The sequence below is a fragment of the Osmerus eperlanus genome, chromosome 15, assembly GCF_963692335.1.
Source record: "Osmerus eperlanus chromosome 15, fOsmEpe2.1, whole genome shotgun sequence".
Taxonomy (NCBI): domain Eukaryota; kingdom Metazoa; phylum Chordata; class Actinopteri; order Osmeriformes; family Osmeridae; genus Osmerus; species Osmerus eperlanus.
In genome coordinates, this window is record NC_085032.1 from 3634878 (window position 1) to 3661633 (window position 26756).

Below are 26756 nucleotides of genomic sequence, written 5' to 3' on the forward strand. Positions count from 1 at the left end.
CTGGCAAACTAGAAATATTTTTTCAACGACATCCGAAGCTGCCCTCCACTCTAAGCGTTTCAGTCTGCACTCTAGGGTTTCACGTAAACACCCATGTAAATCTCAGAAACGGCTTGAAATATTGCAATAAGTTGAACTAGAAAGGCATTTCCTGCTGAAAATGCGTTGGAATGCTGAAATAATTTTTCTTAAATTACAGAAAATACAGAAATGAGAAAATACCCGCAAGCTGAAATGAATGTCAAAAATGTGTGAGTCACACAAAAGAGGCAGTGTGGAAACTGAACTGCATCATCTAACAACGCTAAGAGCTGAAATACAATGCGGGAGAAGCTGAAAGCTGAACTGTTAAACAGAAGAAGTATGCCTAGGCTAGCTAGTCATAAAAAGAATATTATAGTCTTAACAGATGAAATTATAGTTGGGATAGTAATAGCAGTAGCAGATGTGTGCATTGAGTGCGTTTACTCGGCTTTCTTAGTAGGATTCGATGTGTTGATTGAATGAAACATACAGCATATAGGAAGACAGGCGACACTTTGTTGCTGAAGGATGATGGTGCAAGTTTTGTCCGATGAGTTTGAAAGATGAGCTGCAGGAAAATGTGAAAATTTAGAAGAAAACCAGTTGCTGAAGTCTGGGTTGAACGAATTTGAAGGTAAAAGGACAACACTGGAATGACTTGAACTTGCTGGAAAAATGTAGCAACCGTTGGTCATTGGCAACAGACTGGCAACATTTCTAACCTAGAATCTAGGTTTCAGGTTCAAGACGGAGGAGAAACTAATCATGTGTGCCTGCACACCCAGTCCTGTTCAGACACTTAATTTAAGATGACATCAAAATAATAATTCATAGTGCAGGGTTGCCAATGTTGTCGTTGTCCCTGGTAATTTTTTTTTATACTTAAATAATAAGATCATGGTACATCTAACCAGCGGATAATTTCTTGCAAGTGTGTCAAAGTGGTATTTTTACAGACCAGCTAACACATGACGTTGCGGCAACGTTGCCAGTAAGTGCTCAGTTGGTAACCCGCGACGTTACCTTCTGGCAACGTCGTGGCAACGTCGTAGCAACGTTATAAAGGGAATGTTGCCAGTTGGTCCCATGGACAACGTTGCCACGATGTCGTACCTTGGTCGGCTGGTTACGTTATTTTTAGGCCCGTGGGCAACGTTGCCGCGACGTCGTACCTTGGTCGGCTGGTTACGTTATTTTTTGGTCCCCTGGACAACGTTGCTGCGACGTTGTACCTTGGTCGGCTGGTTACGTTTTTTGGTCCCCTGGACAACGTTGCCGCGACGTTGTACCTTGGTCGGCTAATTACCTTATTTTTAGACCCGTGGACAACGTTGCCGCGATGTCGTACCTTGGTCGGCTGGATACGTTATTTTTTGGTCCCGTGAACAACGTTGCCGTGGCGTTGTACCTTGGTCGGCTGGATACATTAATTTTGGTACCATGGGTTAAGTTGCTGCTAAGTCGCTCTTTGGTCGCAGGACAACGGATCTCGAGTGCATATAGTGGTTTATCCAGAGATGGAGAGATCACACTGGACTGCTCTCAGTTCTGAAACTTTTGCAATGTAGCCATAGTCTACATGAATTTCAATCACACACAATATTTAATGTTGCACCCAGCACGTATAAATGTAGACAATGCATGTAATTCATGTGCAGCTCAGCCCCAGCATGTCATTGGTCATCAATTTTCTCATATGCAGAAACATAGCTTTAATAAATAAAAGACTGAATTTGGAATATAATTTAGTCTTTCATTCTTTACTATAAACATGTACAAAAGCAATCAATGTGTGATGTGTAACATGATTAAGCAAACATTCTTTGTATAGCACACCAAAGCTGTATGACACACAATGCAAATTTGTCCTCCAATAATTTTTGTGATACAAAATTGTTAAATGTGACCAAAAGGTAAGCGACTCTTAAGAGGTTCATTTCCAAAGACAAGTCATCACAGAATATTACAATTCTTCCTTAGCAAACCTGCCCCTCAGTCTGCCCCTGAGCAACAACTTTGCGCATGCCCATTTCAACGCATCGCTCAAACTGGGGTTTCAGAAGAGATTTTGCAGGGGTTCAACACCGTCTTGTACGCATTGGATTTCAACTGGAAATTAGCTACTTCAAAGGTGAGTTTCTTTACAGAAATATATAAACATATTTTAAGAAATTGGATGGGGCATTCTAATACGTATATGTTTGAAATTTAGGCCATTTAGCCTGTTTATGTGCTATCAGATTCACATTGTTTACGTTAGGATTTCGATAGCTACAGTACAGTAGAGGTTAAACCCTCCAGAAAGTTATGTTGAAATACTGAAAATGCATAGGCCTACATGTTATCAAAGTTTAGCGTCTCACAAATCACCCACAAAAGAATCAGTGAAAATAAACGTTCAGAACTGTTAAAAAACCTTGTCCCAAAATAGTTTATCTAGCCCGGAATTTTCAAAGACTGTGGAGCTAGCGTGGCTGATCACGTTTTAATCAGTCAGCCATGGCATGCACAGCAATGGCGTCTATAAAAGTATCATGTCACTAATTTTTCCAATTTGTACATGACATCTTTTTTTTGGATAAGTTTATTCGTTTTAACTTTTTAGATGCGTCAGTTTTAAATATTTCCGACGCTTCCACCAGTTATTTTTCCAAAACGGCAGCTAGGTAGCTTTAATTACCTTCTGTTACCTAGCATAATACTCATGGCAGATGGTTCTTCTAGATTAGCTGTAACATTGATGTAAATAACAAATGTTACCTTGAATGGTTGTATACAAAGCATATATTTTTTTGAGTGTCTTATATTTGCACTTGCCTGGCTGCCAGCTGTTTTCCTGGGCCCCCAATTGGTTCACCTCCACCAGACCAGAGTTGACATCTAGGGGTATGGAATCTGGTGATGCAAAAGTTTTAAGTCATGCTTTTGCTTCAAAACATAGCCTTTAGGTTGCCATGGCTCATACAATTATTGTCACTGTTTTAAACGGTCATTCATTACTTTACCATCATTTCCCAGGGACACAGTGCTAGGCCGTGTGACGGTGGTAGGATAATCTGTACAGAAATGAAAATGGAATGTAGTTTAAGTACATAGTTATAGCATATTGATATTAAAGGAGTAGCGTCGCACATGTGTGATTCTGAACATTCCAACCGACTGTTTTCCGATAGACAAAAACTATATGACAAACGCTATAGTATGGCTTCAAAATTTACAATTAGTAGGCTAACAAGTAACACTAGCAGGTAGTAGCATTGCTACGAGTATTATGCTAGGTAACGGAAGCTAATTAAAGCTACCTAGCTGCCGTTTTGGAAAAATAACTGGTGGAAGCGTCGGAAATATTTAAAACTCACGCATCTAAAAGGTTAAAACGAATAAACTTATCCAAAAAAAGATGTCATGTACAAATTGGAAAAATTAGTGACATGATACTTTTATAGACGCCATTGCTGTGCATGCCATGGCTGACTGTGATTAAAACGTGATCAGCCACGCTAGCTCCACAGTCTTTGAAAATTTCGGGCTAAATAAACTATTTTGGGACAAGGTTTTTTAACAGTTCTTAACGTTTATTTTCACTGATTCTTTTGTGGGTGATTTGTGAGACGCTAAACTTTGATAACATGTAGGCCTATGCATTTTCAGTATTTCAACATAACTTTCTGGAGGGTTTAACCTCTACTGTACTGTAGCTATCGAAATCCTAACGTAAACAATGTGAATCTGATAGCACATAAACAGGCTAAATTGCCTAAATTTCAAACATATACGTATTAGCATGCCCCATCAAATTTCTTAAAATATGTTTATATATTTCTGTAAAGAAACTCACCTTTGAAGTAGCTAATTTCCAGTTGAAATCCAATGCGTACAAGACGGTGTTGAACCCCTGCAAAATCTCTTCTGAAACCCCAGTTTGAGCGATGCGTTGAAATGGGCATGCGCAAAGTTGTTGCTCAGGGGCAGACTGAGGGGCAGGTTTGCTAAGGAAGAATTGTAATATTCTGTGATGACTTGTCTTTGGAAATGAACCTCTTAAGAGTCGCTTACCTTTTGGTCACATTTAACAATTTTGTATCACAAAAATTATTGGAGCACAAATTTGCGTTGTGTGTCATACAGCTTTGGTGTGCTATACAAAGAATGTTTGCTTAATCATGTTACACATCACACATTGATTGCTTTTGTACATGTTTATAGTAAAGAATGAAAGACTAAATTATATTCCAAATTCAGTCTTTTATTTATTAAAGCTATGTTTCTGCATATGAGAAAATTGATGACCAATGACATGCTGGGGCTGAGCTGCACATGAATTACATGCATTGTCTACATTTATACGTGCTGGGTGCAACATTAAATATTGTGTGTGATTGAAATTCATGTAGACTATGGCTACATTGCAAAAGTTTCAGAACTGAGAGCAGTCGAGTGTGATCTCTCCATCTCTGGATAAACCACTATATGCACTCGAGATCCGTTGTCCTGCGACCAAAGAGCGACTTAGCCGCAACTTAACCCATGGTACCAAAATTAATGTATCCAGCCGACCAAGGTACAACGTCGCGGCAACGTTGTCCAGGGGACCAAAGAACGTAACCAGCCGACCAAGGTACGACGTCGCGGCAACGTTGCCCACGGGTCTAAAAATAACGTAACCAGCTGACCAAGGTACAACGTCGCAGCAACGTTGTCCAGGGGACCAAAAAATAACGTAACCAGCCGACCAAGGTACGACGTCGCGGCAACGTTGTCCACGGGTCTAAAAATAACGTAACCAGCCGACCAAGGTACGACGTCGTGGCAACGTTGTCCAGGGGACCAAAAAATAACGTAACCAAGCGACCAAGGTACGACGTCGTGGCAACGTTGTCCATGGGACCAACTGGCAACATTCCCTTTATAACGTTGCTACGACGTTGCCACGACGTTGCCAGAAGGTAACGTCGCGGGTTACCAACTGAGCACTTACTGGCAACGTTGCCGCAACGTCATGTGTTAGCTGGGGTTCCGGCAGGATACGTTAGCATTGCTAACTGTTAGCGACAACATAATACTACAGCTTGCGGTTGCAGGGCTCTCAAGTGTCACGCATTGAGCGTGACAGTCACTGAAGGATTCTTGAATCTATGTGTCTATTCCAATATGTAATGATAGTATTCAATGACACAAATCTGTGTTCTAGAAAGAGTGGTCTGGAGTCGCAGAGGTCCCATAATATCAGCTTTAATGCAGCAGTTGGAAATCAACAAGTACAGAGCTCTGGGGTTGTCTACGTTTCCCTACCCGCAACAGAGTTTGGGCTGGTTCACGAAGTCCAACTGGCTATCTTTCCCTGCCCCAGCATATTATATACAATGCAATTGAAAACACAAGTATCAAAAAAGGGTTGAGCTTGTTCTCTCGTGCGTCAGGGAGTTGTTCTTGCCTACGCGCGTCCCACCTGCTCGGGTGCCATCTCCACCCAGTTTTAAGGTTGTTTCTGAAAATGAAGAGATAGAGACACAAAGAACAGCCTGCTTCCCACACTCAGTGTGAGACCCAATGTTTAAGCCTGAGCGCACTTCTAAGTTCATAACTTTAATAAGCACAATGCATAACTTTAATAAGCACAATATATTCTTTATCACTCATTTCGGTCTTTTGTCACGCCCTCCCGCCACACATTGTATTTCTCAGGCAGAAAAAAAATATTTATAATATATTTAATATGCCGCAGCACCCAACCAAAATTCCTCTGGTCGTGCCACACTCACTATAGAACCGGCAGGAATCAAGCGTCTCCCCTGGAGTTCTTAGTCGAGCCTGCCACTTATCAGCCAATCAAAAACAAGAAAGGGTCTACACAATAGCCAATCGGAAAATAGCACCATTGTATCTGGGTAAGATTTAATGCAACAACCAATGGAAGAAAAGCATATTCTGTAATTTTTCACGTGATTCTGCTACGTCTTACGAATGTTTTGTTCATCTACAGAGCAAACCACTGGAGCTCGAGAATCCGTGTATCATTCGTTCTTTCATTTTTCAATTGATAAACCAAAAACCCCAAATTATTCGTTTTTCCGTTATTCAATTGAGAAACCAAAAACGAGAAATCAAAAACGATTGTTTTTCTTGTTATTCAATTGAGAAACCAAAATCCAAATCCAAAAACGGGGCACTGGCCGAAAATGATTTTGAAATTTTGTTTTGGGTGACCCGGAAGTTGTGACCCAAATGACTTCTTCGTGTATTCACTAATGTCTCTTAATCTAGATAGCCTACTCAAACAATCATGGAGTTTTATATTGTTTAGAGGAACAAAACGTGCGGCCATGGTGTCGACACCACTGTTACTCAAAGTGGCCCTTATCGCAGCGCTGGGTTTATAGGCAAATATAGATAGGCTAACCTGGAAGGTCCTGCCGATTTTTTCGGTTGTCATCAGGGTTCTAAATGAACTTTTTTGAACACCAGCCAATGTGGCTATGGTAACAATCAGAATTTCAACTAACCACATTTTTTCGGTGAAAGAGAAATTATGAGTGCCACTGAATGCATTTGATCATTTTATTAACATTGTTGGCATGAAAAACACAAGTACAATACATACAACAAAATATACACTGAAAGTGCAAACATTCCATTTCAAGTTTGGGATCTATCTACATTCTTCCTTGTGTTTTCTGGTGGACGCTCGTTTCCATGGTTTCTCGCTCTGGGCCCCGTTCGTCATAAGGGTTGAAGCTAAGTTAATCAATTGTCCCTTTAGCCCGTTAACATTAGCGAGATGAGTGAGAACAGCAAATATCGGTTCGTCAACGGCTGATCCGCATCCAAATCATGTGGTTAATTTCAATCAGGCTAAACTTATCAGGGAAATTGCACGTGCACGTCCTACTTCAAAAGGCGGGAAAGGTCGATAACCAAAACCGTGATTTTCTAACGGTATGATGGCGGAAAAGACGAAAGAGAGAGCGGTGATAGGCTATCTCGCCATCCGAGCAAACTATTATAATGAGTCTTTACGAAGACAATAAGCATATTATCATGGCTAAGTCAAACACCGCCACCGCTGCCAGAGCAAGACAAGCAGCTTGGCAAAAAATTGCCGATAAGCTAAATGCGAAAGTTTTGGGGAAATGTATAAGCTCATCTTAAGTGCCTCATTACCCCAATCAATCAGATCACATTTCTTTAAATGTGCCTGCTGGCAGTAGGCTTAATGGAAATTAATAATCGAATGAGATCTTGCTAGCGAAAATAATGATCTCAACTCTTTCAGAATAAGTAGGCTAGATAAAAACAAGGCCAAAGAGTATCTAATTGATACGAATTCATAGACACTTATGAGGATATATGTAGGCTACTGCGCATATATATATATATGTGTATATGCATGTAGGCCTGTGTGTAAATCCCTCTTTGATTTCATTGACTGGGAAATAAATGAGTCCATGTCGGCTGAATCGATATCGCTCAAACAAGAACTCATCCGTGTGAAATAAAGGATCTTGGCAATCGCGAAGAACTCCATTGGTATGGAAAGCTAATCGAACTAAAATATAGCTCCTTGGTCAACTGGGTATCTCAAAAAGGGAGCTGCCATGTTATTTTCCGGGGGTGTGGCAAGCTTATCCAGCTACACTTACGTTAGCCTGCTCTGGAGCAGGTTAGTGCTAATTGATGTTACTATGGTGATTTATCGAAAGTTGCTTCCACAAACCAAAAAGAGGGGCGTTTTTTATCTTAGCCTTAAAATTAGCTCGCTAAACCGCTTAGCGAGCTACGACGAATACCCCCCTGGTTACACTGCAAACTGCGCGCAGCCAACGTGCGTATGAGTAACAACTTCCGGATCACCAAAAACAACATTTAATTTTCATCATTTTGGGTCAGTGACCCGTTTTTGGATTTTGGATTTTGGTTTCTCAATTGAATAACGGAAAAACGAATACTTTTTTGTTTTTGTTTTTTGGTTTATCAATTGAAAAACGAAAGAACGAATGATACACGGATTCTCGAGCAGAGTAGGCCAAGTCATGATCTCCTGTTTTAATGTTACAACAAATTCACAACTTGTTTGACACAAACAATGACAACTTGACTGCTGTTAGAAAATGTTTCCCAGATAATTAGCATCAGTTTTTCATGAGTGTCTGTAACTTAACCAACAGTTTTACAGCCTGTTCACTGACAACACCTGCTCAGAACAAGTAGTTCATAGATGTAGCTGGTATCGGTGAAACTCACTCCTCAGGTATGTAACAGGCCACCCGCGTCAACGGATTACTAGCTTTTCGTTGGCGTAGTTGGTAGTGGGGCCACTTGGGATGTCAGAGGTGGCAAGTTCGTACCCAGTGCGGGACGAACATAGGCCCGATACCTCTGACAGAGTTTGCAATATGACGTCTGTTACATAAAATTGGCCTAGTCATATTTTCGTTATCACACGATGAGACATATTGTCACATTATAAACATCTTTCCAAATAGGCGTAATAATTTTATTAGCACTAAATACATTTAAGTGTTTTGCATAGTCGATGTTATAGGTCACTTTTAAAATAATGTCATTTTATAATTATATCCTGGCCATGGATGCATTAATCATTGCTGCCTTTCAAATGCCTTTCAAGTCCTCGGTGAAATAGTTAGAGCAAATGTGTAATTGAGGGTCGAACTGCACAGGGATCTTCTCATAGACAAACATCACAGCCCGTCGAGTGTTTGGTTCCTTAGGAAGACTCTGAAAAGTGTTAGCATTCCCTGTACAGCCTGGAACACTGCTTTTACGGCGCTCCATTTTCAATATCTTGAAAACTTTTTAACTTTCTTATTTGTAATTCCTGTGGAAGTACAGAGCAGCGCGCAGCTAGCTTAAAAAGTGTCGGAGATCTACGCGACCTCCGTTTATGTTCCTGGACCAAAAAAACAGAGGGCGGGTAAGGTAAACTTTGGGGCGTGACAATGTTGATGCTGCAACTTGTTGCACTGTTTCAAAAGCTAGCGTTTGCAAGTTGCAGTTTCAAAATGGTAGTGAGAAGTGACATTTTGATAGGAAATAGGTTTCAATGGACTTCTAGGTTCACAGTATGTCTATTTTACACACCAAACTGTCATTTTGCAACTATGACAAGGTAAAATCGGTTTTGCAATCAATCGCCTCTAACTTCCTTGAAGGGTACTCTGTTGAATTTTAAAACTATTGGATTTGCCCAGGATTTTCTGGATCTGGCATAACCAATCGCTAGCGTTCGCCTTAGCCAACTCCTTCACCACTAACAGAGCTAGCTGGAAAATCAAACGAACCCCGTGGGGATCAAAGATTGTCCTTGCTCCGGCTTTAACTTCTGGATATTCGGCAGCATTGCCACAACGGACCGAATGGCTTCGCTCGCATCTTTCTCCGCCGCCATTACGGAACTACAACTCAGACTCGGGCACAACATCAACGTCATTGTTCTCAGCCACTCTGTTCGCTGATTGGACTGGTACAAAGTTTACCGGAGACCTCTGACCAATATACCTCAAGCCCAGACGCAGTACAGAAGCAAAATGAAAATTAAGCGGAAGTATGTAGGAGGGCAGAGCCAGGCTAATGGTAAGTGGCTTAGGCTATTAAACCACTTAAGTTAAACGTTTACAGGAACAGGTCCCTGGAAATAAGAAAAAAGGACTGCAATTGTTAGCATTGAATAGACATGTGCATCATTTTGAATACCTGTTTATTTTTTTAGCAATCACCTACGCAAATAGCTTTGCAATAGTAGGCTACGCTGACTTACATAGTTTTTTCCCCTCAGTTGTCCAGGTGCATGTTTCAAGGTTTCCATCAAGTGTACCTCCACATCACTCGATCACCCCTGGCCTGGCTTTAAAGATCCTGTTAAGCAAATTCCATGATTTTCTTCTCAGTACATTATATACGTGTGAAATGGGTTCCTGAAAGCATGTGCAAAGCGCGAAAACTTTGTCGAAATGTGGAGTTAGACCGTTGAACAGTTTCTCTTCCGTTTTCAGCTCAGGTTTTGTATAGGCGGAGCCAAAACCCGACCGATCTACGTCACAGCGACCTATCTACGTCAGATCACAGACGGTTGCATTCTGTTACTCAGCTGGTATGATGCAAAGACAAAGTAAGTAACGCAAAACACTCAGACTGTAGGTAGGTCTGTTCTGATATCTGCAATTGATTTGGCTAGTGTTGCTGTTGTTGCTAAAGGCGGAGATTCAACTCCTTCAGGCGACACGCCCCCCCAGTCTCAAGCAGAGAAGACTGCTGATTTTCTCACGATTTCAAAGCCTAATTTAACATACTTGTCTGTGGGTTTTTTTCCATTCAAATTTGGATGGGTAGTTAACACTTTTCTGTGGTGTGATGAGCTTGAATTTTTTAGGCTTGAAATTTTTAAGTTTTAATTTTTTAAGGACGGCTCGAATTTGAGCAAGCTGAATTTTATTTTACATTGAAATATATTCTTATGAGAATTCGGTCTTGTTTAAATTTCAATATATCAAGTATTCAATGCCTTTTAAAATTCAAAACATTATGTTACTGATTTGCTTCCATATACCCGCCCCCAACACTACACCCAGGAACACTAGCCCTCCCCTCCCTCCCCCTACACTACACTCGGTGACACTAGCCCTCCCCTCCTTCCTCCTACACTACACCCAGGGACACTAGTCCTACCCTCCCCCCCAACACTACAACCCAGGGACATTAGCCCTCTCTCCCTCCGCCCTACACTACATCCAGGGACACCAGCCCTGGACGTGGATTTACATTTGACAGATTCATGAATATATCAAATCTCCAACATGCATTATCCTGCAGTTCACTATAAGAATCATACATTAATGTCAGCGTTTTGTGGCAGGGTATTTTCTGTCTACTCTAACCACAATAAAAAGAGGAAATAGGAGGTACCGTGAGTCCATCCCACTCTGTTTTATTACAGTAATGTTTAACTGAGGTGACCTGAACTTGACATGACATTTTGTTAATATTTTTTCCAGGGAAACTCAAAACTAAGACACCACAAGTCCAGACATGTTTAGATGTGTTCATGTGACTGGTTAAGCCTGCCAGCCCACAGGTTTTTCCTTCTCCCTCATCTCTTGTCATCTCTACGGAGGGTTTACCTGGGGGGAGGGGGACACAGGCGGTAGAGGGGGACAGGTGTGTCAAAAATACAAGTATGCCCAGGTGAAGATTGTAGAGAGGTTAGTATGTCCACTGAATAAAAATGGATACATGTGTACCACAACATCTGATGCCTCGGTCTGGCCATTCTCTCTCGATTCATATGATGTCAACCTGCAGGGGGAACATCGACAACCCAGAAACATGGTCACTAAAATGGTTGAGGGTTGGGATTAGATTGGGGTTGGGGGACTAGATGGGGTTGGGGGACTAGTCAAGGTTCAATGTGGTCAAATCTACCTACCTCTTTTGCTGATGGTCACAGAATAACTTTACGGCCTGGGACTCTCTCTGCCAGAAACTCTACAGGGAGAAAACCCATCACTGAGCTGAACTAAAATCAGCTCAACCAAACATACCACACCTCACCCACCCACACACACACAGACCAAAACCTCAACCATAGAGACATTAGTGTTTCTTGAAAAATAATATTTTTTTGTCTTTGTACATTAAAGGTAAAAAAAGTTCAAATGACCCACTATTGTAGGCACTTTAAGGACCTGGTAAGCTAGTAACATCACCGACAACATGGTTGAAAGTTTTATGTTTTCAACTTGGAAACGTGTGAGTCAATTCCATACAAAAATCTCGCCATCATCCCTTTCTCCAGCTAGCTAGCTTTGTTCACAAAGAATTATCTATGCTCATCCAAATAACGTTTTCAGCTTCAGATACATCCCTACCCCTCAAAGACCACACCTCAAGTCAGATAGACAATGAAGACAATGAACATTAACAATTCCAGTAAAGAACATCCAAGACCGACCACAGTTTCCTTCTCAATGGTCTTAAGAGACAGACAGTCGTCCTCTAGTCGTCCCAACTCCTGAACAACTGTGGCTTGGAAGCGCTCCAGGTGGCCCAACCTGAGCACAAATGGGTGCAGTTAGGGTGGGTTTGAACATAGTGGGTTGAATTTAGGGTGAGTAAACTTGCCTGTGATGGTGGACAGCACTGAGGAGCGAGGAAACGTTTTGCTGGCAGTCTGTCAGAGCCTGCTGGGACTGGGCCTCTATCTGCTTGTACCTCGACTACAGGGGAGATAAACACACCTAGACTAGACAGACTACAGACAACCACGCATTTAAATCTGAGAAACTTGACCAAGCTCCTGTCCAACTAAGTTTAGAGGTGTGTGTGTGTGACAGAATTTGTGCAGAGTGGGGGATAAAGTAGGTATTTATGTATACATACCGTCTATACCAAAACAGACATATTTTAACCCCATGCATCCCAACAATTTTGGTGTGTTTTATGTAATCACAGAGAAGTGTGCTCTCAGTTGAGTTTTGAAGGTCTGGAAGGCAGTGATGACTCCAGAGCCCATTTCAGTCTCTGACTCCGCATCCCCAACCAGAGTTCTGCTCAGTGACTCTTCAGAGACAGAGACAACATAGGTCAAACTACTTTCCTCCATTTCTAGACTAAATATTTTTAATTTTACTGTGTGAGATCTTTATCTCCAGGAAATGTAAATCAGTAGTCGCCGGAGTCTGCCCTAAGGTAAACAAAACAGACTGACCTGTAGCCTCCTCTAGTGGGCTGGAGGGAAACAGCACTCTGGGTTTCAGGCCAGGACCCAACACATTTCTTTCCATCTTGGCTCCAATGGAAGGCATCTCACAACAATCTGTAAGTATAAAATAGGGGGGAAAAAACACTGCTCATCTAGCCCATCAACATGTGGAAGCAGGCATATCAGTTCACATAGCAGCCTTCATAAAATGGGCATACAAACCTGATATTTCTAGAAGTCTCTTCCTTGGTGCTGGTGGGTTCTGGCTGGGTGCAAAGTCCTGAAACAAACCAACCAGTCCAGCAACATCATAAGTACTTACAATTTATGTGTGTCGGTTTGAATTACAGTATGGGTTGTACATCTACATATGAACTGTATGTTTCTCTATGTGTATGTGCAAATGCATGCATGTAGTTAGCTAGATATGGGTGGCTTCAGGCACCATTGGTGTAGATGCATATTGTTCATCCTGATGGGTTGTTATGTCTGGGAATCCTGTGAGTAAGAATTTTGTTAAAACTCCAGTTTGATGGACAATCTAGACTTCCAGCCTGGTGCAAAACAAACGAAAATAGCATCATTATGGTAGCACAAACATGAATCCCTTTCCATCTTAATTCAATAATCCTCATTAAAATGTTTGTTTGAATATAAAATGGTGAATCAGCAAGAAATACTGATCATCTTGCCTGAGTCTATGCCAGCCATCTTAACTGAATGAGGAATCTCCATGGTTTGGTCTCTGTCTTTGTCAAACAGCTGCTCTAAAATACCTTTGTTGTAGGCAATCTCCGTGAGTGGGAAGAGAGGGCAGCTGTTATGAGTTTAAGAGAACAGATATTGTCAACAGAGACTTTACAGACACTATACAGAGACTTACCTTAGCAGGTCTGGTCTCGTCTGTACTGCTGGGAGAAGACAAGGGAAGAACTGTGGTGGGGAAAATAAGGGTTAAATAGTGGTGTAGGAGCCTAAATAGTTCTACAATGTTATTGATCAATTTAATCATTTGTTTTAAAAGACTTCCCGCAGTCCAGTTTTTGGCCTGATTGTAACTGGGAAATAAGCTACAACGGAAAGTACTGGGGAATGTGGCAGGAGATGCTGGTAGCGAGTTGAGGCAATCCAGTTTTTTTGCCACCAGGACCAACATTAACATCACAGCACTCAATATTACAAACCACTGTTTTGAAAGTAGCTCATTTGATTGTGGGAACCTAACTTTGAATTAAAGTTTTACTTGTTACAAATATGATCTTCAATTTAGTGGACATTGGACTACACTGGAATAAAGAATAAGCTCAGTTAATGCATAAGCACATTTTCTGTATCAGGATAGCCACTACAGGTGAACTAATAGTAGAGCTGAACGATTCACGGGGCAACACCACCAACCTAATTCGGCCCTAAAAAAACACCACAAAGCCATGTACGCTACACAGCTAAAATGCCGAACACCAGTGTGTAAAATAAAACAAAGACCACCCGACAAGATCACTGATCACCCCCCCCCCCCCCCCGCCCCGCCCCCATGGCCGGCCCAAGGCTTTATGGGGCCTTAATCAGAATTGATTTGGGGGCCCCTCGGTGACGCTGTATGTATATATATATATATATATATATATATATATATATATATATATATATATCATTTTTTAATTAAGCTGTAATTTCATATGCTCTTGGGGGCTCTAAGTAGCCGCTTAGTTCGCTTATGCCAGCTCTGGTCTCACGGGCAATGCGTGAGAGTTGGCAGCCCTGTGTTATTAGCCTACGTTTAGCTTTGATTTACCAAAATATTTTCGAAGAGGTACAGGCGGTATGTTCTATTTTCATGAACTTTGTGTGCTATGTTGCTGACTGGAGATCAGTAGTATATATCTATATTTATTAATAATAAATCATATACTAAATCGCAATTGCAATATTAGTCAAATTAATCGCAATTAGCTTATTTTCCTAAATCGTTCAGCCCTAAGTAATAGTGCCTTGTGTTCAGTGAGGAGAGATTATGAAAGTGAGGTATGTGAGTTGATGGCAGGGTGTTGATGGGGATGTAGGTTTAGGAGGGTTGACTTTAGGGTTATATACAAGTCTTACTCTTCAGCTTAATCTTAGTCCTAGGTTTCTTCCTGCTGTAGTTCAATTTGCTCCGGGGCATACCACCTCCAGCTTCACCATGGCTCTGCTGAGAATCTCATTAGGACATTTAGCAGAATTCTTCAACAATAAGTACTATTGACAATTTAACCCTCGTGCTGCCTTCGGGTCACATGACCCAAAGGTTCATAACGAACCATCGTTGTGTTTACCCAATTTTACCCAATACAAAAACAAATTAAAATAATTTTCTTTTAACCTTTGCAATGTGGGGGGTCTGAGACAGCCCAACAGTTAAAAGAAAATGCTTCACTTTGTCTTTGTATGCGGTAAATCTGTCGCAATACGACGGTGGGTCACAATGACTGATGGGTCAGAATGACCCGAAGATAACACAAGGGTTAATAAAACAGCTTCCAGAGCACAGCCTTGGTTATCATAGATAGTGTTTGTTATGGCTATTTATAAGACATACAAACCTGCCATGCTGGATTCTCCTTGTTTTCTGGGGTACAGTGGGAGGAGCTGCAAGCCACAGGAAGACATGTTAACACTGAACAGAGTAACAGTTCACGGTCAGGGGTGAAAACGTACCCATCTGAGGAGCCTGACTGACTGAAAAGATGACTTTTGGCTTTGTTCACCTGGAAACAGGTAGAAAGAAGCACGATTAAGACCAGGACAATGGCTTTAGACTTATGGTGGTGACATATGGGGGGCTGCCTGGTGAAGGGATAGGGGACTGGGGGGCTGCATGGTGAAGGGATAGGGGACTGGGGGTCTGCATGGTGAAGGGATAGGGGGTCTGGAGTGCTGCATGGTGAAGGGGTAGGAGACTGGAACGGGTATACCTCTGTGTCAGACGAGTTATCAGGAAACTGAAATAAGTCCTGCATCATGACTCCGGATCCTTCCCTGCAAAAAAAAATATATATATTATTGTGGTGGCGACACACACACAAGTTGGGATAAGATTTGCAGAGCTACTTACACTGGACAAGCATGCTGCTTAGGTTTTCCTTTATGGAAGTCTAGGGCAGAGAAACACAACCTAGTCATACATTTAAACCTTGGAATGGCTATGATGCGAGCTCTCTGTTGGGTGGCCAAGGGAGGGGAGTCAGAAAAAAGGGAAAGTTCACCCCAAAATCAAAATGATTTTTTTTCGCTTTCAAAATAACATGCTCAAAATTAATAGTAGATCTTATTTTTTTATTAATCATTAAAGTACAACAAACCATGATATAACATACAACTCTGACATCACTTAATTTTCTGAAATCATTTAATCAGATTTTTTACATTAATTTGAAAATAAAAATGTTTAATCCCAAAAGAAGGGGGTGCAAATGCTCCCCCTGCATCCACGGTAAAATTGCCTATGACTAATGTTATTTATCCATCCATGTTGTTTTAATTAATTTGTTTTGGTGAGACCAGCAATGGAGATCACTGCAGTCTTTCGAATTATAGGAACTGTATGGCCCTCAGCTTGTGGTGGTCAAAGCGGCAACATTTCTTTGAAAAATTAAATAGCAGTCTCTTTTGCTAAATATTTACCTGGTTATTCAACATACCTTGTTGTGTGCAGTTTCATGTAGAAAGAGGCAATCCAGTTGGCAAGTGTAGTTTGGTAGAAATAACATTGTTTCTGCATGGAACTGCTCACATCAAGGTCTGTGGATTCTAATAACCTTGTCATGATTTCTGAGAATAGACATTGCTGTTGAGTTTCTCAAATGACTTTGTGGCTTTGACCACCAAGTGTCATCCAGTTCTATTATATTAGAGAAATGGCAGACATCTCCATAGCTAATATCTCCAAATCTTGGCAACTCACACCAACACAATCTATATGGAAGAATAGCACTACAGGTAAGAGGAAAAATATGTATTTTGGGGTTATCTATTAAGGTGAAGGGTCAGGGTTTGTGAAGATGTACCTGTAGACAGGATGTTTATTGGGTCTGCAGGGGATGGCTGTTGTTCTTCTGGAATATATGGCTACAGACAGAAGAAGAACAAAGCAGTGACAAATTTCACAGTAAATATGATACATTCCCTGGGTTACCTTGTGTAATGCTACCAGTACCAGAGTTACCAGTAGGGCAGCTGTGACCAGTAGAACAGAAGAGTAGCAGTACCACGAGAGATGAAGCGTGGAACACCATCTGGGCTGCCTGTAGAATGGGCTGACAAGAGTCAAAAAAGATCTGCACCATCCTCCCCTTGGTCTTGTGGTGGCTGATGGCATTGGTCAGGTGAATGGTAAGAACAGTCTGATCATCCCAGTCTGAAGAAACACACACTTACAGGTTACATGGGGACTTCCATTTTGCGGGTTTCTGAACAGACCAATTCCTCCATCTTACCTCTGATGCAGTATCTGTACACAATCTCTCTGGTAAGGTGTACTGACTCCCAGAGAGATGCCTGAGGAAGACCACAGAAACTAACTCAACCAGAAAAGCACAGGCAGCCCAACTCAAGTAGGGTATGTGTCCAGTTTCTCACTTCAGGGTCGTTAATAAAGAAGCTGACACAGGATGACCCGAGGTTGAAGTCTATCCAGTACTGTTCCAAGTTGTCATCCTCAGGTTTGAACAGCTACAAAGATGGGAGAGAAGAGACAAGTAGACAGACCAGTTGACGGGGGTCAGAGCACAGGAGGAGCAAGACTCAAAGTAGACATACCTCAGTGCTGTCCAAGAACACTCTAATGCAGGGAAAAGTGTAAACCCTAAGAGAGATGGAAAAGGTGGAGCGGGATTTTATAATATTTAAATATCATTTGAAAACTCATGATTTTGATCATCTGAATGAGTTTTGAGCAAACTCTCACCTTCTCTCATCTCCAAAATAACTGTTCACCTCATTTAGAAAAGTTCTACAATCCTATTATTCAAGAAAGACATTTATTCATAATATAATTGAAGTCAGCTATTCCGTACAGGAATCATACAAAAAACGTACAACTTCAAACTCTCCGTCCTTAATAATGCTGAAGGATGAGGCAAAGGCTGGATTGGAGAACCAACCAGTGGCTAGATCCTTCCTCCACTTCCTGGCTGTCATCCGACATAAAGCCTCGGACAGGCTCACCTGCATCTCATAGTCTGCAATAGGAGAACATCAACTTCCTATAGAGATTTTTTTTAAGGCAAACCACCTGGATGGTTTCATTCAAAATCATTGGAAAGAGAGACTTTACATGCACTTACCCCCCACGTGAAGAATCACCTTGCCAAACTTTCCACTGGAAACGACACACAAACAGTGGTCTTTACTCTAGTCTGGTGCCATGGTAAAGACCAATGTACCCTACCCACTAGAGGGCAGCAGAACACCAGTTAACAGTATGTTTTATAATACAGATAAGGTCTTGAACAAATAATTGTATACTGGATATACTGTGTACTTCAAGGGCCATCGTGCAAAACAGGGCCATTGTGCAAAACAGGATTAAGGACAGTTTAAGGTTATATGTGAAGGGTTAGATCTAGTTAAGGTTAGATGTGCAGGGTTAGGGTTAGATCTAGTTTAGGTTTCTTGTGAAGGGTTACGGTTAGATATATTTGAGGTTAGATGTGAAGGGTTAGATCTAGTTAAGGTTATATGTGAAAAGTAAGATCTAGTTAAGGTTAGCTCTAGTTAAGGTTGGGTGTGCCAGAGTAAGACGGGAATCTTTTCTTACAGGAGCAGAGAATGATCTGAAGATAGGTTGAGTTTCTTTCTCTCCTCTCTCGTCATCTTGTCCAGAATGGCGTTAAATGTCCTAATGGCCTTAACCCAGAGAACACCGTAACTCAGAGTTATTCATTATGTACCACACAGGGACCATAGAAAACCAATGGTTACTGGTGCACAGCAAACTACAGTGCAAAATCATATGGTTCCATTGTCCCGTATCTTGGAGACTGAATGGTATTGTGAAAGAGTTGTTCTGGGGTCAGATGTTTACCTCCAATCGTAAGTCGAACTTCACCCCAGAGTCTGTCACCACCCCTCCTAATTTCAGTAAGAACAGACTGGTCCACTGTCCTCTACCTGCTCCCCGACACAAAAAACCTGATAAACCACCCTGCAATACCACTTATGAGAGAGACATATGGAGAAAATAAAAAAACCAACCTTCTATATTGGTCTGACATACAAGCTGGGGAAAAGTAAAGAGATCAGTTTGTCAGTTTAATACAATTGACTTTTGATTCAGTATCATTACTGATTGTTTGAGCCTTAAATTATATTGTGATTAAGTCTTCCATTTATAAGGTGTAGCCCATGTTAAATTTGTCAGAAATCCTATAGTTTCTGTTTTAAAAACGAATTCTCAATTAGTTAATATGTAAGTAGTAGGTATCGGTCCAGCACAGGCCTCCATCCTACCAAGAAGAAGTCATAGAAGGCCTCCAGCAGGGTGTGCAGCTCTTGTGCCCCTCCTCGCCCCTTCAGAGCCTTTAGCGCACTCTCAAACCAGCTGGAGATGTGCAGAGGAAAGGGCTATTACACTAAAACTATGTTCATTGATGCAGTTGTTTCATCTTTCCACAGAAGGACCTCTTTTACAAAAAAAATGTAGATACGTTGTTGAAAGATCTACTCTGTACACTAAACAATTAGTCATGAAATAAGACTATTGATGGTTTTTTTCAGACTGTTGGTTTAATAATAGTATTTAAAACAATGGGGCCAGCCACCCTGAAACCTCCGTTCTGGTGAAAATATGTATTGATGAAAATGTGGACAAACTATGTAACCATTTCCCTGATCCTTGATTTCCGGCTGCAATTTATATGTAAACTATTTGTTTGTTGCTTTGGATGAAAGTGTCTGAAATTAAATGTTAATAGTGTAGGCTACATTATGAGAGAATATTGACTTGAAAGATTAGAGAGCAATCTAGGTTTAAAACAAAGGAGAACATCCAATCACTCAAACAACTTTAAGATACCGTTTAAGATGGGACATTATGTAATTTCCATTGTATTAAATACACATTTAATGTGCAAACCATTTTCATGTTTCAAATCAAATTTAAAAATGGGTGCGTCACGTGGGAGGTGTGCGTCCAAAATTTTGCATGAAAAGGAATAATATCACATGCAAGGAAAGGAGAGAATTTTTAAAAACTGACCATTCTTTGTTTTTCAACATTTGTGTGCAATATCTAGAACTTTAAGTAGGCTAAGCAAGCAAGAGGAATATATTCGATTAATTATAATTCTCCTTGAGTTATAGGTAGCTTTAAGTGTTTGTATAAACACATAAAATGTGATTAGAAGACAATAAATGTGCACCATTTACACCAGAGACGATGCCCTAATATCCCCACCGCTGACACACACATACCACATCACAGCCATGATTGGGGAGTTAAGAAAACGTTCCAAACATAATTGACAACTTATCTTAACAATAAGGCCGTGTTTCGCCAAATTTGCGAAGTCTTCCTCCAATTCCGATACATTTTCAATGGATTTTAGAAGCATAGTGACATTGTTGAAACGATTTGCATCAATCTCCTGTCAATCACATTTGTTAAAGGAGCAGGGTCATTCAGACAATTATAACTCGGCAGGCCTTTCACTTTCCAGATGATATTTTGGCTATACCGAGGGAACAATACCAACCTTGATGGCTACTTTACTCAGCGTCGTGACCAATGACTTGGACGCTCTCTCTGCGAGGACTGCTGCAGTGATGGCGCCTACGTTACCGCCAGCGAATGCGTTCTCCAAAGCCTTCTCAAACTAATACACACACGTTTTAGGAATCATATTATGCGTGCGTTTCTTTCTCAAATAGTCGATGTATTGAACTGGTAATCGTGGAATTGTATCTCTATACTATTTTGCTTGATCGAAATTATTTAGGCTATTGCAGCCACTAAAATGCTGTTAAAATACGTATTATTTAAGAAAAGCATAATTTATCAACTAAAAGAAGCAAACTCACGTCCATAATGTGCGGCGTGGGACAGATGATCAGATCACAGGTGTAACAAATCAATTAAGTCCGTAAAACACACAAAAAATTCCCGCGAGGTTCTGAAGGTGAAGAGTTCCCTTAAGTTGAATGGGCTAAATTTTAAAATGTGATGCAGATTGTTAGAAATGTTGAGATGGACTAGGCTCCTAAATTTCAAGATTTATAAACGGAGAGATTTCGATTGATTAGTCATTTGGAATTCGGAATATTGTATTATTGAGCGAACAAAAGTATAGTATGTTTCTATTGTGGGAACAGAAAAATTGTTAACTATAGGCAATTGTAGGCTACTATCATGTCGATACGTTCGTCATGTCAGTCATGACACAAACGAACGTCTAGACACAGTCTTGTGTCGAATCCACGCGGCATTGCAACCCTAAATGTATCTTTCAAATAATTATTGTTATAATAAAACGAATTGAATATGAAGTTTGTGTAAATGACCGAGCCCATTGTCGTGATTAATGTAGCCTAGTGTTTGTTGTTGGGCCATCCAGTTGTGATGGCTACACGTCAGTGTGCTTCAGGTTTACACACAACACCGCTGATGACTTGGCAGATTGCCTGATAACGGGCGTCTTTGTAGCCGTTAAACGTGTTTATTTCACCTTCTCATATTTTCACATACTTTTTTGCTGACGTATGTGCCTAGTGATCAAATTGTTCCACTCAAGCAGGTTTTAAATTGGCATTACTTGTGATTCTCTAGTCAAAAGTGCAACACCATCAGAATAACGGGGATGTTTTCCCAAGTTTTATTGGTGGCCCTGCATTTAGGTTTGGCTCAAAAACATGAATAGCCTACATGTGGTAGAGCGAGTCAATTAATTGTTAATGCTTGTTTGGGACTTTTTTTTTTTGGTTATTGTTTTTTTTGCACCAATAACGGACGTAGCCTAAGTGGGGGTCAGTGTCACAGGTCAAAGGCAGTGAGAGCGTGCGTGCTGGTTAGGGTTAGTATCGGGAGTACCTGCCTCTTACACGCGCGCTGTAGCCTCACCTGCTGTCATTACCAGAAGACTCCTGGCTCAGCGGGACCTCTGCTCTGGACGCAAGCAACGTACGCTTGGATAAAAGCCGCAAATAGAACTATAATCATACAAATTAATCATTATTTACGGTATAGGCCTATAGGCTGTTTACTTTAATAAGTACAGTCGCCAAAACTGTTGTATTTAGAGAAATGTTTCCCGTTTGCGCGACTGAGGTGCCGTGGCCTTGATGGTTGCCTACAAGAGCGTCAAATTGTTGAGAATCTTCACAATGTCAAAATCGTCGGATCAGTTTGATGACCCTGACTGTGTCTGCTCCTTCGGTATGAAGTTAACCTGGGATATTAACGACCCCAAATTGCCACAGGTAAAGTGACCATTATGACTTTCTAACACGGTCTTATTCTCGAAAGGCAAATTAGGCTACTACGGGAAAACCACGAGAAAACCATTCTCGTTAATTGCGAACGACACTTATGCGGAATTTCAGAATGTCAACAACTAAGTACAATCGAACAATTAATAACTTTACCTCGAATTCGGGTAATTAGCACCAAACAAAAGGTAGTGTTGTTGCTGTATTTATTAAGGTTATGGTCAGTTTCCTTTCATTTCTCACACACTTAACAAATGGCTTTCTCAATATAATAACAATAGAACAAAATGTAGGCTATAGCCTATTGACATATCATTTAGACCTTTTGAAATGAAGGCTTTTTAGGCCTTATAAGTAATAAATAGCCTGGACGATAGGCCTAAAAATCACATATGTATGACTGTAGTTAATCCCCTAAAGTCAGATGAGGTGTTTTTGTATTTAAACTACATTTTGTAAATGTTGTTGCAGGATTCCAAGCAGTTTGACGCTTTTCAGGAATGGACGGATGGGTATGTTCGTTACATCTACAATGGCGAGGATAAGAACGCTCAGCGGCACCTGAGCGGATGGGCAATGCGCAATACCAACAACCACAACTGTCAGATTCTTAAGAAATCTTGCCTCGGCGTCGTAGTGTGTTCACGGAACTGCACGCTGGCGGATGGAAGCAAACTGCAACTGAGACCGGCTATCTGTGATAAAGCACGACAAAAACAACAGAGTAAATGATTGCATGCTAAACCATTTTTGATTATACATCACATAGCCTATCTCTATATATATGCCACAGATTGTCTGCTGTAGCCTAGGTTGGAAAAATGAAATACCTCTCCTTGAAATAGCTTTCCAATAGGCCTATGTATTTTTGAGCTTGTCAATTATATTAGGTCAAATTTGACAGTAGCCTGTTTAAAAATCAAATAGGAAGGCTATTGTTTTTAAGTACTTTACTTAAAGCAACAGTCTCTTTAGGAAATATTGGCAAATTTGGAATAGGCAACTGGCTTGCCCAAGATCAGCCTACTTAGGTCTAAGTGAACATCATAATCTAATGCAAATTAATTTCTGTAATAATAGTTTTTGGAGTTTAAATTATCAGCTAAAAATGTATGTATAAATTATTAGGTTAAGGTAACGGTACGGTAATAATGTTAGATACACTAAACTGTTTTACACGATAGCCAAGTCAGTGTAATTGTGTCTTTCAGAGAAGCTATGTCCTAGTTGTAGCTCTGGACTGGAGCTGCTACCTTGTCGCGGACACAGCGGTTACCCAGTCACCAACTTCTGGCGAGTGGACGGAAAATCTATATTTTTCCAGGTTGGATTTGTCAGATTTATGTTGACTAGACACATTTCTAGACTGTTTTCATGAATAGAATACTTTATATAAATATTAAGCAATTTCAAATAAATTATAGGTTACATTTATAATAAACATTTAATGAAGGAAACATAATATTTCCGTAAAATGTGCATCTCACAAGCACATCACATTTTAGGAGAATACAAATTATGTATATGGTGCTATAAGGTAGTAATTCCTTTATTAGATATATTAGTGGCAATGATGATAAATGACAATTTTTTAATTAGTAATATTAAAGTCAGTAGTTCCTGTGCTGATCTGTTATTGGTAATAGTGAGCCATTTGCTGTGCATTTCTATGGTCACAATGTCAGAAATGTAGGGGATGCTAAACACAAGTTTTTTTTTCTGAATTGTGTGTGTGTGTGTGTCTGTGCCTGAAGGCTAAAGGTGTCCATGACCACCCAAGGCCAGAGAGCAAGTCTGAGACGGAGGCCAGGAGGAGTGCTGTTAAGAGAAGGATGTCCTCTCCTCACTTCTCTCAGAAGAGACGGCTGGTGGAGCCAGAGGTTAGCGCTCAGTTATCAGCTCTCTGTACAGTGACACAGCACTGTAAGATGCACAGCACTACCAAATATATGCATTTCTCACACACGCACACATTTGCTACTCTGTTTCAGAGGTTCCCTGAAATGACTGGTCCGTTCGCCAATCTGCATCCGCTGTCCTGTATGGAAGGTTCTGAGCGCTTCAGCATCATTGCTGAGTCTAACTTCCCCCTGCAAACTCAGCACTATGCCCCATTCCAGAGCCCTGAGCCATACAAATTTGCCTACGACTCCCATAGTGCCATGGGGGAGACCCCACCCACGCTGCAGAAGCCGGCCAACCACCGACTGTACATGCCTCGCCCCTCCTGTGGTTATGACTTTGCTGTACCGGGGTACCTGGGCTCAGGTTCCTACACACCCCTCTACAACAAGGACCCCAGCAGCCCCCAGCCTGAGAGCTCAGAGCCTGGCAAGCCCACCCCAGGCCTGGTGTCCAGCTCCACACCCCACCCCAGCAGCAGCTATGATGCCCCCCCCAGCAAGCACCATGGCTGGAAGCCTCTGTTGGGGAAAGGCACTCCCTATGGAGAGCGAGGTGATTATGACCACCACTACTACAACCCTGAGTACCCCTGCCGCTACCCGGGGCCAGCACCCGGCTCCCCTGCTGCCCTGCAGACCATCATCACAACCACCACCAAGGTGTCCTACCAGCCCTGCCCCAAACCCAACCTGCTGCCAGCATGCAGCTCCCTGTTGGATGATGCCAACCAGACATCCTACTCTGAGGACTCTGGCGTCATCAAGTCTGCCCTCTCATATCAGCCAGAGGCCTTGCCTCTGCCTGCCAAGGTAGAGCGTCCGGACAGCTTCGAAGGCTACAGATACAGCAGCTACTCAGCCAGCTACCCTGACCGGGTGACTCACCCCTTCAGATACGAGGGAGGGGAGTACTGACAGACTTGCAGACAGCACTCGCCTATCACTGACAGACTTTCACACAGTACTGACCTATCACTGACAGACCTGCAGACAGTACTGACCTATCACTGACAGAACTGAAGCCTGGCTGACAGAATCAGGCAGCCACCTGAAGAACACCGATGTGTGAACCAAAATCTCCTTGTTCTTGTTATTTATACATTTGATCAGTCAAAGTTTCTTGACTGTGAAAATCTTCATTAATGTTTCTTTTAACTTCCCAACATTTCGAATTAGCATGAAATGCATTATGAAGTTCATCTCACTATATTAATATTATTGTAGGCATCGTCTTATAAGAATTTCTTTCACAAACAAGCAGCCTGTCAGTCTGTAGTTCAGTTTAACAAAATGTCTTCATAACACTTAAATAAATGTGCTTTTGATGATGACTTTTTAATGACAGAGTGGAGTTATTTACACTGTTTATTTTGATGTTCAGATGTGCAAATTCTGATGGTCTGTGTTGTCTGGGTAGTTGCGCAGTGAAATACCATGCTAGGTAGCATGGTCTGAATGCAGACAACCTATCTGTCTTTACAGTCCAATCTTTTAGAGATCAACCAGCCATTATGTTGTTATCAGCTTCTCCGAGTGAACCCGAACCCACACACAGAGGCCTCCACAGAGGATATCTCTTTGCCAGAAAGGATCAATTTAAGTAATTAATTGTTGGGTTTGTCAGTGTTTCACGGTTAATCTTGTGGTTGAGAGGTGCCTCGGCACGTTGTGAAGGGGTGCAGTGATGGACGGAGGGCAGGCGGGAATCTTTTTTCTTGTCCCTCTGAGCACTGGTTATGTGTGTTGCTGACAGTATCTTTTCTCACGGCGGGTTCAGCAGGGGAGTGGCGCCGCTCTAGTTAGCAGCTCAACACCTCAAGTCCCTAGGACATTCCCTGTGATGTCCCGCCTAGATAAACAGATGACTGGTTTGGTTTGGGGCCTAGATTTGTGACTCACACTGATTGGTGAGTGTGTCTGTTATGGCATAGCACTGGCCTTTGACTGGGTCTGGTTAGGGCTTGAATGTAGTGCACAATACACACTGACAACAACCTGAATATGAAAACGATGCATTTAACAATAAGTATCACTGTACGTGCAGGGACAAATGGTACCATGAGAAGGCAATAGTTAGGGGATGGAACCCTTGATGCCTTTTATTAACCCAGCTGTCTTGCCCTAACTCTAGGTCAAGAAGACACAAGTATAGTGAACAAGTGTTCATAACATAAATCCTCACAAACAGCTGGGAGAGACAAGACTTTCTTCACACACTGTCTATCTGTCAGGGGCGTAGCCACGTGGTGGCCAGGGGGGGCCACGGCCACCATTGGTCAGAGAATGGCCACCCTGCCGGCCCCCCCCAACCTCACAAAAAAACCTCCTTAAACCCTCCTGAACAGAAACGGTATAAAGCTGAAAAAATGCATTTGTATTTTTTTTACAAAGTCGTTTTATATTGTCATTTGTCACTTACGCTACAAGCCCCATATTCGCAACATGTTGGGCCACGCCCCCATCAAGACGCAAACCAACGTACCTGCATTCTGACAGCGCTTCAATGGAGACTAGCAGCTAACCACTGGATACCGTTAGAAAACTGCTGCTCTTAGTGATGCAGTGTGTGAGTTTTAAAATAGTAGTTTTTGACAATCAAGTGCCACCCCAAATAAAAGACTGGCCAGAGCTGGCCCTCCCAGAAATAATGT

The 26756-nt window shown here is 41.6% G+C and overlaps 2 protein-coding genes and 1 long non-coding RNA gene across 12 annotated transcripts; 1 reads left to right on the forward strand and 2 right to left on the reverse strand.

Moving 5' to 3' along the window:
• Positions 1–2838: 2838 nt before the first annotated feature.
• On the reverse strand, positions 2839–4007 carry LOC134034840 (uncharacterized). Its single transcript, XR_009932281.1, has 3 exons — positions 3863–4007; positions 3030–3080; positions 2839–2919 (listed from the first exon to the last, which is right to left on the reverse strand). It is a non-coding gene; the product is annotated as an uncharacterized LOC134034840 (long non-coding RNA).
• A 6934-nt stretch (positions 4008–10941) lies between these two features.
• Positions 10942–21082, reverse strand: sycp2l (synaptonemal complex protein 2-like). 10 transcript variants are annotated; one of them, XM_062479797.1, is made up of 31 exons: positions 20798–21081; positions 20473–20592; positions 20192–20364; positions 19229–19319; positions 18974–18998; positions 18804–18892; positions 18537–18625; positions 18064–18098; positions 17816–17958; positions 17685–17737; positions 17537–17582; positions 17357–17449; positions 17215–17275; positions 16987–17135; positions 16786–16846; positions 15834–15873; positions 15694–15757; positions 15437–15486; positions 15322–15367; positions 14843–14927; positions 13623–13672; positions 13432–13531; positions 13185–13237; positions 12962–13019; positions 12746–12853; positions 12488–12597; positions 12160–12254; positions 11990–12089; positions 11465–11523; positions 11280–11334; positions 10942–11159 (listed from the first exon to the last, which is right to left on the reverse strand). In XM_062479797.1, the coding sequence occupies exons 1-31, from the start codon at positions 20801–20803 to the stop codon at positions 11145–11147; spliced, it is 2322 nt and encodes a 773-aa protein (XP_062335781.1). In that variant the 5' UTR covers positions 20804–21081; the 3' UTR covers positions 10942–11144. The 10 variants fall into 10 exon arrangements, with proteins under 10 accessions (XP_062335781.1, XP_062335779.1, XP_062335780.1 ...); XM_062479795.1 differs by having other exon boundaries at positions 14843–14930; XM_062479796.1 differs by having other exon boundaries at positions 14843–14930; positions 18804–18889; positions 20798–21080.
• Positions 21083–21527: 445 nt separating this feature from the next.
• Positions 21528–25436, forward strand: gcm2 (glial cells missing transcription factor 2). Its single transcript, XM_062479805.1, has 5 exons — positions 21528–22192; positions 22673–22925; positions 23413–23525; positions 23956–24081; positions 24193–25436. Exons 1-5 carry the CDS (start codon positions 22055–22057, stop codon positions 25018–25020), a joined length of 1458 nt encoding a protein of 485 aa, XP_062335789.1. The 5' UTR covers positions 21528–22054; the 3' UTR covers positions 25021–25436.
• The last annotated feature ends 1320 nt before the right edge of the window (positions 25437–26756 follow it).

Coding starts and splice junctions, on each gene's coding strand:
- sycp2l (XM_062479795.1), bottom strand. Junction 18,099..18,536: donor TCAGATCATTCTCTGCTCCT/GTAAGAAAAGAT, acceptor TGTCGTTTCCAG/TGGAAAGTTTGGCAAGGTGA. Junction 13,238..13,431: donor GATGGCTGGCATAGACTCAG/GCAAGATGATCA, acceptor TCTTACTCACAG/GATTCCCAGACATAACAACC.
- gcm2 (XM_062479805.1), top strand. CDS start 22,055: ATGGTTGCCTACAAGAGCGTCAAATTGTTGAGAATCTTCACAATGTCA. Junction 22,926..23,412: donor AGCACGACAAAAACAACAGA/GTAAATGATTGC, acceptor TGTGTCTTTCAG/AGAAGCTATGTCCTAGTTGT. Junction 23,526..23,955: donor GAAAATCTATATTTTTCCAG/GTTGGATTTGTC, acceptor CTGTGCCTGAAG/GCTAAAGGTGTCCATGACCA.